At 48.4% G+C, this 13,157-nt stretch overlaps 1 protein-coding gene across 2 annotated transcripts in view; it reads right to left on the bottom strand.

The window, feature by feature from the left end:
• CACNA1A (calcium voltage-gated channel subunit alpha1 A) overlaps positions 1-12,600 on the bottom strand; it is a 200,112-nt gene extending 187,512 nt beyond the window's left edge. For both annotated transcript variants that reach the window (XM_037145780.2, XM_037145779.2), the window contains exon 1: positions 12,308-12,600. In XM_037145780.2, the coding sequence (XP_037001675.2) occupies positions 12,308-12,600 (293 nt within the window). The remainder of the gene's footprint in view (positions 1-12,307) is intronic.
• Positions 12,601-13,157: the final 557 nt, after the last annotated feature.

Raw genomic sequence — 13,157 nt, 5'->3', positions numbered from 1 at the left:
CTGGTCTCCAAAGCTCTTTTACAGATTCATGGAAAGTGGTGACAACAGTTTCAAGACTTGAGTCCCCTATCTAGACCAGAATTTTATTCTGAAGATAATCAGAACCTTGGACAGAGGTGCATGTACAAAGATGTTCCTTGCACTGACTGTTATTACAAGCAAAACAAACAACTAGAGATTGTTACATGAAGTACAATACAGCCACGAGGAAGAATGTCATCAGATATTAACAGCAGTCTTTTCTGGGGTTGCTGCCAACCCATACAGCACCACTATGTGAACTTCAATAAGATGCCCTTTTATTTCAAGTTTTTAGGTCCATCTGTCAAAAATTGTCATAGTATCTTCATTTCTCTAGAACAAGATACTTAAAGCTCTATCAACTGGGACACTTAAATGATAAACGCATAGTTCTATGATGCCTTTGACATAAGACATGATACTGTTTTGTAGTGTACAGCCTGTGCAACTATACACGGTAGCCTTGATGCTACCAAGGATATTCAGTGGCATAAAAATGTGTTCAAAAGAGCTTAAATCTGCCCTGACTAGTGTGGCTCAGTGGGTTGGGTGTCACTCCACAAACTGAAAGTTTGCTGGTTCAATTCCTGGTTAGGGCACATACCTGGGTTGTGGGCCAGGTCCCTGGCTAAAGGTGTGCAAGAGGCAACCGACTGATGTTTCTCTTGCACACTGATGCTTCTCTCCCTCTCTCTCTCCGTCCCTTCCCTTCTCTCTAAAAATATTTTTTAAAAAAGCTTATATCCATAAAAATATATGAAATAAAATATATTAAAATGTCTCCAGAGATTCTCTCCAGAGAGGAAAGTCTACATATACTTAATATGCTTCACTGAGCTTTTGGTGTTCCATAAATGAAGAGGGCAGGCTTCTTGAAGGAGACAAATTTGGGGCTGAGACCCAAATGAAGAGAAGGAGTCAGTCACGGGGAGACCTGAGGTAACTATATGCAGGCAGAGGGAATAGCCAAATGCAAAAAAGCACCAATGGGCTGAGACAGAGTAGAAAGGGTAGAGAATGGAAGAGATGAGATCAAAGACAAAACAAAATGGGTCAGATCAAGTGGGGCCATGTAGGGCCTGGTATGTCTGATCTGCAATCTATGGCCAGTGGGTAGAAATCTGGGGCATGTACCCAACATGCTCAGAGGAGAGATATCTATTCCTCTAGCCCACCACCATTAAAAAATCCAAGAAATTCCACTTTCAGACTCCTGCTAAAGTAAACAAAAACCAGGTGTTTCCAGAAATTTAATAATCTTTGTCAACAACACTATTTTTCTCATTACTCAACTGACAAACATTTATGCACAATATAGTGCAGAACTGCTGGGGGAAGTGAAGAAGGTAAATTACTGCCCCCTATCCTCAAAAGCTTTCTGCACAGAGAGGCAAGACATAAGCGTACAACCTTACTTTTACCAAAAGCATGAAGGATTCACCTGACACGAGGAAAGTTCCAACTAGGGTGGTAAGTGGAAGAACTCGGTCATTCCCAAACCAATAAGAACACCAAGTGTTCGAGAAATCTGACATGTACACTCACATCCAACATCTACCCATTCTCCCACTCATCCATGTTTTATCCGTCAATCCTGTCCAGTCATCTGCCCACCTAGTTCTACTCACATATCCATCCACCCATCCATCCAACCTTTCTCTCTTTAATCATCCAACTATGTTCGTTCGTTCCTTCCTTCCTCCCTCTCTTTTCTTTCCTTTCATCATTCATTTATATGTCCACCCACCCATCTAGTCATCCACCAATCTCTTTATCCACTTAGTATAATCCATCCCACCTACCCATCCAATCACCCATCCATTCACCAGCATCCATCTTTCTTTCCTCCCTTCCTTCCTCCCTTCGTTCCTCTCTCCCATCCATTTATCTGCCCACTTATCATCCATCTGTCTGTCCAACCATCCATAGATCCACCCATCCACTCAACCAACAATGATAGCACAGGATGCCACTCCCCTCCACAAACATCCATACGTGATCCATAACTTAGAAGACTTTATTGTGATTAGGAATAGGCCAAACTGTTAAAAATCTGCATTCTAACAATTCTTCCAAGATAATTCAAGTCCATAAACATTTTTGGATCTTCCAATTTGTGCAACACCCACATTCTCTGAGACCTTGTAAGACCCTCATGGAAGCTGACCTATTCTCACAGGGTTGAAGTAATTGATTTCTTCAACAATGGTGCTCTAAGAGCAAGGCTAGGGAGTAGGGTGCAGCTAGAGGAAGGTGGACCTGTGGAGAGATTGGAGGGAGTCTGGCATTGAAGAGAGTCTGTCAGTGGGGGTGTAGGGAGTGGGAAAGGAAGATGATTAGGAATGTAGAAAATGATTGCTGAGAAATGGAGAAAATCTTGCTTGGGCCTTGGAATCATGGAATCCTACTATTAACAATCAACAGAACCCTGTGATTGATTTCCCCTTGGCTTATACCTTGGGGCAATGGTGGTTGAGTTAATCAACTAGGAGAATGGGTTAACAAGATACACACCAAAGAATAGGAGATGAAAGGAGTTTAGAACCTTGGCAATAAAAGGCAGAATAATAATAGCTAATTCTCTGTAGCACCTGCTATGTGCCACACACTATGCCAACCATCATGTCAGAGAGACCCAAATATGGCCACCATAGTAAGTTCACTCATCTATTCTTCATCTCCTTCACCCATCCTTCCCTCCTTCCAATCAACCATCCATCCATCCTATCCACGTATCCAGCTTCCCTCCTCCCTCCCTACCCCCTAACCATCCATCTATAAACACATACGGTGCTAAGTTCCAAGCACTATTCTAAGAATAACATGTATTAACTCATTTAACTTTCCAAGATAGGCGCTATTAGACTCCCCAGTAGACAGATGAGGAAACTGAGACACAGAACACCTAAGTGATTTGCCCAAGGTCACACAGTAAGTAGAAGAGTTGGAATTTGAACCCCAGCCACCCTGCTCCAAAGTCCATGCTCTCAACTCGGCCATATAGCTTCTCTACAAACCAACAGGTCTAAACCACAGCTTGTTTCAGAAAACAAGCTGGAACTGGAGTTGTCTGGCTGACCTAGCCCTTACAGAGCTGATGAGTAGAATGTGAAATGCCTTCATCAGTGCCTGTCAGATGGCTGGTGTTTCCATAAATGCTGATGCATCTCAGCTGATTCTAACTGAAGCTAGATTCCAAAGTACACAGACTAAAATTAACACCTTGACTTCATTCATTCAAAAATTATTTATTCAAGCTAGATTCCCAAGTACACAAACTAAAATTAACACCTTGACTTCACTCACTCAAAAATTATTTATTCATCACAGCAGCACTGTTCATAACAGCACAAAATAAAATAAAACAAATCTGGATTCATCGGAAACATCCACCATCCAGAAAAAAAATGGATAAATTGCTGTATCTTCACAAAATACAATATTATACAAAGAAAAATAAATGACCTGCAGCTACACTCAACAAGAGAGATGAAACTTAGAAACATTCTGTTGAGTGAAAAAAGCAAGTACATGTTTCAGGAGGCTAACAAGTCAGCAGTCAAGCCCGTTAAATTTATATTAAGGTGCATGTATAAAACAAGGAAGGAAAAAAGGAAGAAAGAGGAAGGAGGGAGAAAATAAGACCCACACAATTCAAGAAAAAGTAAATACACTTGGGGGAATGCTGTGAGGGAGGGGGGTAAAGAAAAGGTGGGTCTACAATTACATGTAGAAGTTAGTGGTCATGTTCTAGCTCAGGGTTTCTCAAAAGTGTGCTCCCCAGACCCGTTGCATCAGAACTACCTTGGAACTTTCTAGAAATGCAAATTCTCAGGCTCCATCCCAAATCTGCTGAATCAGAAACTCTAGGGGTGAGTTTACTGGCAACCTGTATTTAAAAGCCTGCCAGGTGAACCCTAGCCAGGTAGCTCAGTTGCTTAGAGCATCATAGAGGTTGCAGGTTCAATACCCAGTCAGGCACCTACAAGAATCAACCAAAGACTGCATCAAAGAGTGGAACAACAAATTGATGTTTCCTTCTCTCTCTCCCCCTTCCTCTCTCTAAAATCAATCAATTTGTTTTTAAAAACCCTCCAGGTGTGAGGAGTTTGTTCTAGAGCAGGTGACACTGACTCTGCAGGGCTGGAGATGCCACTCTGAGGACCACCATTGTAATTCTTGACTTAGATAGCTGGTCCACTAGTATTTCCATTCTGTATTAAAGTAAGAAAAATAAGCAAAAGGAGAGACAATATTGAGAGTGTGTTGTAAACCCAAAGGTGAGTTAAACCAATAGGCTGTAAAACCGAGGTGCATGAAAGCACCCCACAAGTACGTATTCAGCCCCTACAGGGGCCAAGCACAGGGCCAGAGTGGTGACCACAACAACCCTTGCCACCGTGAAGTCTAAAATCCATCTGTCCTGCCACTTTTCACAGTGATTATACCTGCCCCATGCTTTCTGTGCACAGTATCTCTTAACCTTCCCACAATTCTCCGGACACTGGACTATGCCCCAGAGACAGGACTCACTACCATGAAATGGTGCTGAGATTGCAGCCAAGTCACCGGTCCCCAAGCCCTGTATGCTGTGCCTCCAGTCACCACCACTTCTGCTCCCTGGCACTTCTCCTCCTGTCAGTCTCCACTGCTGGTGCTACTGCCCAGAGAGCCACGTACCTACGTGGACTCCGCAATGTGCCACACACATTTCACAGCAGCAAGTGAAGTTCCCCTGCTCCCCAGTCCCACTGTTCTTAATAAAGAAAATAACAAAGGTCAATGAGATAAAAGAATATGGCAGAAATCATGTAACCCTCACCCCAGAGCAAGTTCTAGGTCAGCCTCAATGTGTCTCCTTGAAGACAAATCTGTAAGTTTATCCTTGAGATCAGGTTTAGCCCTTCTGCGAATGCTGTTTATATGAAATTACTTTAAAAATTGCTTAATATTTTATACACACACACACACACACACACACATCTTGCATGCAGGCCTAAAATGAGAGTTGTGTGAATACTATTTACTAGCAGGTGGGTGACAAACTTCAGTTTCCTTCACTGCCCCTTGACTAGGATTATTTGGGGGGAGCAGCTGCTGGTTCTGAATTCCAGGTCCAACCTGAGCACTCAGTGATCCCCTTCAAGGAAGCCCCAAAGATGCTTCCAGTCTGAACAGAAAATAAAGCCATGTCTGACCCAAGAGAGATGACAAAATATGATCCAGACTTAACTCAGGAAACCTGCTTCAGAGCTGAAATCTCTTTTGTATTAGCTGCTTTAGATGGGTGGCTTCCAAACAGAGTTCATTCTGATCGAAAGTCTTGGCTTTTCACAGGGAAAAGGCTCCCTACCTTCCTCTTTCCTAGACCATGGAACCATTGCTTGCTCTCCTCCTCTTCGGTGTTAAGAACTCACTATGAGGGTTACCAACTTGCCAGTTTGCCTAGAACTTCTGGGTTTCCTGAGATGCTAAGACCAGAACAGTCCTGGGCAAACTGGGACATCCGGTCACCCACTGGATAAGAACTCACGCTCGGTGGTTTCTGAAACCCAAGTTGCTGAGGCCAACCACCTGATTTCCCTTTCTGGAATGTGACTTGCCTTCTCTATTCTTCCAGGAGAGAAAGGATGAAGAAAGAAACTGGAGGTGTGAGGGGGTGACATATGCTAACCCCAAAGATGAGCAGGGTTCTGCGGCGAACTCTCAGTGGTCACCTGGGGTGGCCACAGCAGCTGTCCTAGGCCTGTGTTCTCCGTCCTGGACTGGACTCTTGACAGGAGATGGGTTTGGAGTTGGGGGATGGGGAGGAAGTTAAGTGTATACTTTAAAACTCCCTCACCTTGTCACCCACAGAGGGAAGAATCAAAGGAGGGGAAGACAATTAATTTTAATCTTAGACCTAACAGAATAAAAAAATGGATCAAGTGGGCATGCTTTTTATTTCCCCCTGAAAATCTCAGGAGAGAACAGGAATGCGAAATACCTGAGGGTTACGTTAAAGAGTGCCACACTCAGACAGGTAGATCCAAACTGGCCAGTTACAGGGGCCCTTTGCTCTTCCTCTACCCAGAGAGCCTCATTTCCCAAAAAGCCAAATTTCCCTAAAAGAACGTTAGGAGAAAAAGTACTCTCTGGTATTATGGCTCATGTATTTTGGGGGCCTTCTCCATGACAGATACTGCGGTGAGTATTCGCCACGCGTGACCTCATTATAGCTCCCCAAGAGCCATCCTCGGAGATGCTCTCAGAAGCAGTATCCTCATCATGCACAGGAAGAAACTGAGTTATTCAAACCTGGGTCTGGCGGACCCGGAGCCCAGAACGCTCTCTCTGCCATCTATACCAGCACTACCCGGCTCCTTTCTAAGAAGCTGAGTTAGCATTCTCGGAAATGTATTAACTACAGGGCATCAGGGGCCCTGACCATCTCTGCACTGGCTCACTTTCCCAGTGGTGCCTGCCATCACTGAGGGGAGTACATTCGTGCGCTTGCTGCTGGGGGCAGGGTATCTGCTGGGTACTTACATAAGCCACAAGCACCCAACAGACACCCCCCAAGACCCTAAAGGAGAGCTTCACTGTCAAGGGGCCACTTCTCCCTAACTTTGCAAGCACTAAATTTCTTAGACCTTCTCTGGTCAGATAAGCTCATGCACAATTCCCCCCCGTCTCCCTAACACACAAGCAAAACCCACCCAAACCCTAAAACACTGGTACCACATCAAATCAGATCTACATGGTCTGGAAAATGATGCAGAAAGTCCTTTTTCACTCACTGGACAAACGTTTTTGGGGTGCTTATTCTGTGCCAGGTGTAATGGGATTGCAGTGATGAAGAGGAGGCGGGCCTGGATCTCACAGCCTTGACTTTTTACTGCCGAGCAACAGAACCAACGCACCCCATGCCGGAGACTCCCTTCTCTCCCTGCACTTCAAACCAGTGCAGGCACTTGGCTACAAACAACATCCTCACTCTCCCCTATTTCTCGGACTGGCACTTAGTGCTCCCACTTCCACCACTTTCTACCTACCCACAATCCTTTATCCTAAACCCTTGAGGCCGCATGTGCCTTGGTATTTAGAGCTGATGCTTTTAGAAGAATAACAAGGGTGGGAATGTTAAAATGGCACAACCACTTTGGAAAACAGTTCAGCGGTCTCTTATAAAGTTAAACATAAATTTACCACACAACCCAGCAATCCTGCCCCTGGGCATTTATTTACCCAAGAGAAGTGGAATGTAGGTTCCTAATGCTTCCACTAAAACCCATCAGCCAGTGTTTATAGTGGCTCTATTCATAATCACCCAACTGGGAAGCATCTCAAATGTCCCTCAACTGGGAAATGGATGAACAGACTCTGGTCCACCCATCCCGTGGAGTACGACACAGCCCTGAAAAAGAATGTACTAGTGGCACCACCACAACATGGATTTAAAAAGCTACATGAAAGAAGCCAGACTCAAAGGCTACACACTGTGGGATTCTATTTATATAAGCTTCTGGAAAAAGCAAACCTATAAGGATGGAGAACAGATTAGCGCCAGCAAGGGGCTTGGGCAGTGAGGAGCTGACTCAAAGGGGCATTAGGGAATAATATGGGGTGACAGAACTGTTCCCTACCTTGATTTTGGTGGTGGCTACATGACTGCATGCATTTGTCAAAACTCACAGAACTATACGCTAAAAGGAGTGAATTTGCTATAAGCAAAGTTTTCCTCAATAAACCCAATTTCTTAAAATTGATTTTAGAAAGAGAGAGGAAGGGAGAGAGAGAAACATTGGTTTGTTGTTCCACTTACTCATGCATTCATTGGTTACTTCTTGTATTTGCCCTGACCAGAGATCAAACCCACAAACCTGGCATACTGGGACGATGCTCTAACCAACTGACTTACCCAGCCAGAGCAATCAATAAACCTGATTTTTGAGAAAAAGAAGAAAAAAGGAGCCCTGGCTGGTGTGGCTTGGTGGACTGAGTGCTGGCCTGCAAATCAAAGGGTTGCCAGTTCAATTCCCAGTCAGGGTACATGCCTGGGTTGTGGGTTGGGTCCCTAGTAGAAGGCATGCAAGAGGCAACCACACATTGATATTTCTCTCCCTCTCTTTCTCCTTTCCTTCCTGTCTTTCTAAAAATGAATAAATAAAATATATTTTTTAAAAAGGGTAACAGGATACATCTATGATGTGACCTGGATACTTAGGTGTAATCCACGGACTACTCGCATGGGCAATCCTTATTAGTGTGTTGGAAAAGCAGAATCCCAGGCCTCACCCAAAACCTGCCAGACCGGGATCATCACTTTAATAAGATAATGATCGTGCACATGAAAGTGTGAGAAGCACAGCGATGCGCTCACGACAATCCCAGTGGGGGGCTGGAACGAGCACAGCTAACAGTTCCGCAGGGAAACACACAACACACACAAGGTGGGATGGAGGCAGACTGCACATGAGGACTAGGAAGTACAGCCAGTTCTAGGTCTTTCAGAGAGGAGACGACACCTTGTGGAAAAAGGAAAACAATAGAAAAAGCCACACTAATTCTTACTTCCAAGAATTCTGCTCTTCTGAAAAGGCCAGCCACGCTGATCCAGCAGAAGGGTCTACGGGCCACACCGTCCTGCCCTCCAGCACATTCTACTTTTCAGGGAGGGCCCGAAATCTGATTAACATGCTCCAACTTCTCCCAGAGCTCCCTCCATTTCTCAGGCAGAAAAGTTGTCTTTAAGGAGCCTCTCATTAAAATAAAACAACTGGGGGAATGCAGCCGGCCAGTGTCCACAGGTCACCTGACGTGATGGGCCTCCCGCATGCGATTCAGGAGACCGAGCACGGTAACACACAGACCTGGGTCTGCGGTGCTTGCGGTGGCCCAAATTCCTACACCCGGCTCCGTGGGAGATCTGCTGGCATCAGCAGGACTGGGGGAAGATGACATTCACAGTGGCGCTTGGTGGCACATCAGAAGGAGCGAGTGGCACTAAGTGGGGGCTCCAGGAAGGTTGACAGATGCACCTTATTGAGCTGACAGATTTGAGCTCTTTAGAAGTCGGCATCAGAGCCAGTCACAGCCATCTTTAAATCAGACTTCCGATCAACAAAAACACGAAACCAAGGTGTGTGGTCGAGATGGCCTGCTGCCCAGCCTACTCCAAGAGAAAAAGACAACAGTGTAAATCTGAACATCAGGACTTCCACTTCGGTTTTCTCAGGAAGAGAATAATAAAATTAGTGAGAACCTTAATTCTCATTGCTGGCTTCAAGTCTGTGCTGCTTTGGGTGTGTGCAGGGGTGGGGGGAGTGTTGCAGAAGAGCAAGAACTCACGGTGGCAGAGTGCCCATGAGCAGGGGAAATCAAGGCTGCACCCTCCCCCAGCGCACCATGCTGGGAGTAGCCTCTCTAAGTAACACTCTTGCACCCAATGAGCGTACAGCCAAGTTCATGGAACTTGCACTCACTCTTCTTCCAAACACAGTGAGGAAGCTGTGTTCCAAAGTCAGCTGCAATCCTTAGTTAATGCTGTTTCCAAAAACATGTCCCTTTACACATATGGCAAAGAATGGCAGGGCCAATTCCACTCCTCGGTATGGACCCAAAAGAAATGCACAGTACAAGTTGAACAGAGGACATGTACAGCACAGTCCGGAAACGACCCCCGTGGCCCTCTGCAGAGCGAAGCAGTGCCTGTGTTTGAGCCACACAGAAAGATGCCACAGGGCGACAACTAGGAACAACCTAGCACTACTTGCAGCAATGTGGATGAATCTTGTTGAGCTAAAGAAGCCAAATACAAAATAATACAGACTATGACTCCATTTATAGGAGGTTCTAAAAGGGGCAAAATGAGTCTATGGGGGTTAGATGTCAGGTTAGCAGCTACCCTTTTAGGGGAATGAATGGGAGGGGGCGTGAGGGAGGTGCCGGGCGGGGGTGGGGGTCACATACTTTTCCTTGACTTGGGTGCCAGTTGCTCACTTGTGTTCACTTTGTGCACATTTGTTAATGGGACTCAACCGTGCGGTTTCCTATACATATATCAGACTTTATTCTAAAAGTTTATAGTAAGTACTTAAACACACTTTTTAAATGGCAGAAGCATTTGGATTCAGAATTTGGATTCTGCCCGGGTACACTGACTCCTCAGAGTTTCCACCTCCTGGCACTGGCCTGAATTCCCCTATGCAGTCCCCCAGCACTATCTCCCCACCCCTCCCAGCCTCCCCAGAGAAAGCTCAGTCCTGGGTGACCTGCTCCGTGACAGATTGAGGGATGGAGAGCTTTCCCTTCCACAGTGGGGCTGTATAATGCGTTTGCTGCCTCAGGCCAAAGAGAGAGCAAAAACTGTCTGCAGAGAGCAAAATGCACAAACTCATCACAAAGCTACCAAAGAGCAAGAAAGCCAAAGAAAATCTAACTACTCACCAACACTCCCAGTTCACCTGTACCCCTCCCCTGAGCAACCCCCTGCCTCCCCCACAGCCCTGTCTGCAGGATTCAGGCTGGACCGGGGTGAGCTAAGGACACATTAGGACTCCCACCTCCTGCCTTTCCTCTTAGAAGATGCCAAACCCAGGATCCAGATCGCCATTTTCAACTTGGAAACCTGTCAGACCAGTGAATTCTTCCTGGACACCCCCTGTTAACTGAGCAGTACCCACACGGACACCTTGCCATCCCCCAAGTGCCCAGTGCCCCTCCAGGGGTTGGGAGGGAGGCAGGTGGAGCGATCACAAGACCTCGGAGAGGCTGGAACTTAGCAGGCAGAGCCCTGGCTCCTGCTCTGGGCACCCATCACAGTTAGGGGTACACCCCTCCAGAAGGGCCCTAGATGAACCTCTTAATTTTCACCACCCTCAAACTAGGCTGTTCACACACTCCAAAACCTCAGTGCCCTCTGTGACAGTTTAAGCACCCAGAAACCAAGAGCCTGGCTCAGTTCTGAGCCCCATTAAAAGTGAATCAACCTGCCCGCCACTGTGCTACTCAAATAACCAACTCCAGGACCACCCAGGGCCCGGCCTTGTCGAGTATATAACAGTCAAAACCATAGACAGAACAAGTGGGGGCTCAGGGCTGAGCCCCAGGAACACATGCAGCCCTGATGGTTTTTACACTGAGGGCAGCCAGTTGGAACCTTGCTGAGAAGCGGCACATTGGGGCATGGCACCGTGGCCAGTCAGCCTGGGGGGCAGGGTGCAGCCCCCCACTTGGAATCTGGGTCATGCTTAGATAACTGCTAGGAAGCCCGACTAATTACCCATCCTTGCCTGCCTACATCTCAACAGATGTTAAGCCCTTCTCAAGGTTTATTTCAAGCAGGCACGAATTTAAAGAAACACAGGGGGTATCTGCATTTTGATAGCATCTGAGTGGAGGAAAAACGTGGTCTTCACCTTCCTCTACATCATTGGTTAAAAAATAAAAAAGGCATTTACCTGCCCAAGACGTCCACATGGTGCTGCTTCTCCTGGTGTCCCCTGGCGGCTCCCCACCATGGGAGAAGCTGACTCCAACCCAAGGCCCCGCACGGCCCTCTAGGAAGAACCCAACAGCTCATTTTCCCTGCCCATCTTTCTTGGGTCTTCCAGGTCAGGACCCCAGATGGGACCATTGGGGTATTTTTTATAGCCCACAAGATGGGAGGAAAAGGGACCTGCAGATATGAGGAGAATAAGTGCCCTCCAACCTGTCCAGCCAGTGGCCCACTCCAGCCAGTGCTGGCCCTTCCATTTGAAGGCCACATGTTCTCCCCCTCACTCCTGGCCCTGGGAACCCACCCTAAATGCCCCAAGAGTGCAGCTCCCACCTTGGGGAAGGCCGGTGGAGAGGCCAGCGAGCTGGAGTTGAGCTCTGGAGGAACCACGAACTCCGGTGAGGGGAGGCCAAGGAAACCCAGCCAAGGCCCCCATGGTTCCCCTGCCCTGGCCAGTGCACCCAGCCCACGGCCCCGGTCGCAGAGCATTCGGGAGAACTCTGACCCCTCAGGAACTGGCTCAAAGGCCTCCTCGAGGCCCCTACATAACCCCAGGGCCTAGCCCTCACTCTGGAATAGGTCCTTAGGAGGAATCCACTCCCCCGGTGCCCCCACCCCAAGCCTCCACGGTAGCTCAACCCAACTCGGGGTGGAGAGATTCTGCACACTCCTCCCCGGTGCCCCCTCTCCCAGCCCCTGGAAGACCCCCCCACCTCCCATCAACCCCCGGGTCTCCCTCCCAACCTCGAAGAGGGGAAGCCAGGGAGGAGGGGGAGGCGCAGCTGCCGGGCTTCGGGCAAAGGATATGGCCATTCGGTGATCTTTTTGGCGTATTTTCTCACCACGTTGTCCTCGCTGAAGAGGAACAGAGACCGGTTGACCGTGAGGCAGTTCTGTCGGACGGGGATGGGGTTGTAGAGGGCCATGGTCCGCGCTCTCTGCGCCATTGACTGCTTGTACATCCTTTGCGCCCCGGGCTGCCCGCCCTGCCGGCTGCCCCCGGCTCCTCGCCCGCCTCCGGCGCCCACGACCACCCCGGCGGCTGCCCCGGAGCCTCCTCCCCCGTAGCGGGCCGGCATCTCGTCTCCGAAGCGGGCCATTCTGCAAAGAGCAAAGGGCTCCGGGTTACGCTGCGGCGAACGATGCGGAAGATGCGGCGGCCGCCGATGCCGCTGCTGCTGCTGCCGGGGCTGCGAAGACGGCGGCCGGGGCTGCGACTGCGGAGACGCTGCCCGGCCCAGCCCATCGGGCGGCGGCGCGGCGCCTCGGGTCGGGGGCTCACCAGGCGGCTGGCCGGCCCCAGCCGGGGATAGCAGCTCGGGACATCTTCCAGGCTGACCCCGGAGAAGGAGGGGCGGGGGCGGGGCGCGGGGGCCGGGGAGGGGGAGGGGAGAGGGAAGCGAGGCAAAAAATAACCGAGGAAGGAATCCAGGCAATCCCCAGGCCACCCACTCCGGGGAAAAAAAAGAGAGAGAGAGAGCGAGAGAGAAAGAAAAAAAAAAGGCACTTAAAAAAAAAAAAAAACCAACGCACACCCCCTTTAAGATGCAAACGGTTTGCAAAGGACGCCCCCCCGGGACGCAGTGGCAGCTTCAAATTCCTCCGAGGTACGGGTCAGGCTGGCATCTTGCAAAAGGAGTGCGCCCGGCCCATTTTT

This window comes from Artibeus jamaicensis, unplaced genomic scaffold, assembly GCF_021234435.1.
Source record: "Artibeus jamaicensis isolate MK-2021 breed Jamaican fruit bat unplaced genomic scaffold, CSHL_Jam_final contig_3290, whole genome shotgun sequence".
NCBI classification, from domain to species: domain Eukaryota; kingdom Metazoa; phylum Chordata; class Mammalia; order Chiroptera; family Phyllostomidae; genus Artibeus; species Artibeus jamaicensis.
The sequence above is the reverse complement of the archived record's forward strand: the minus strand, read 5'-3'. Positions and strand labels throughout refer to the sequence as shown.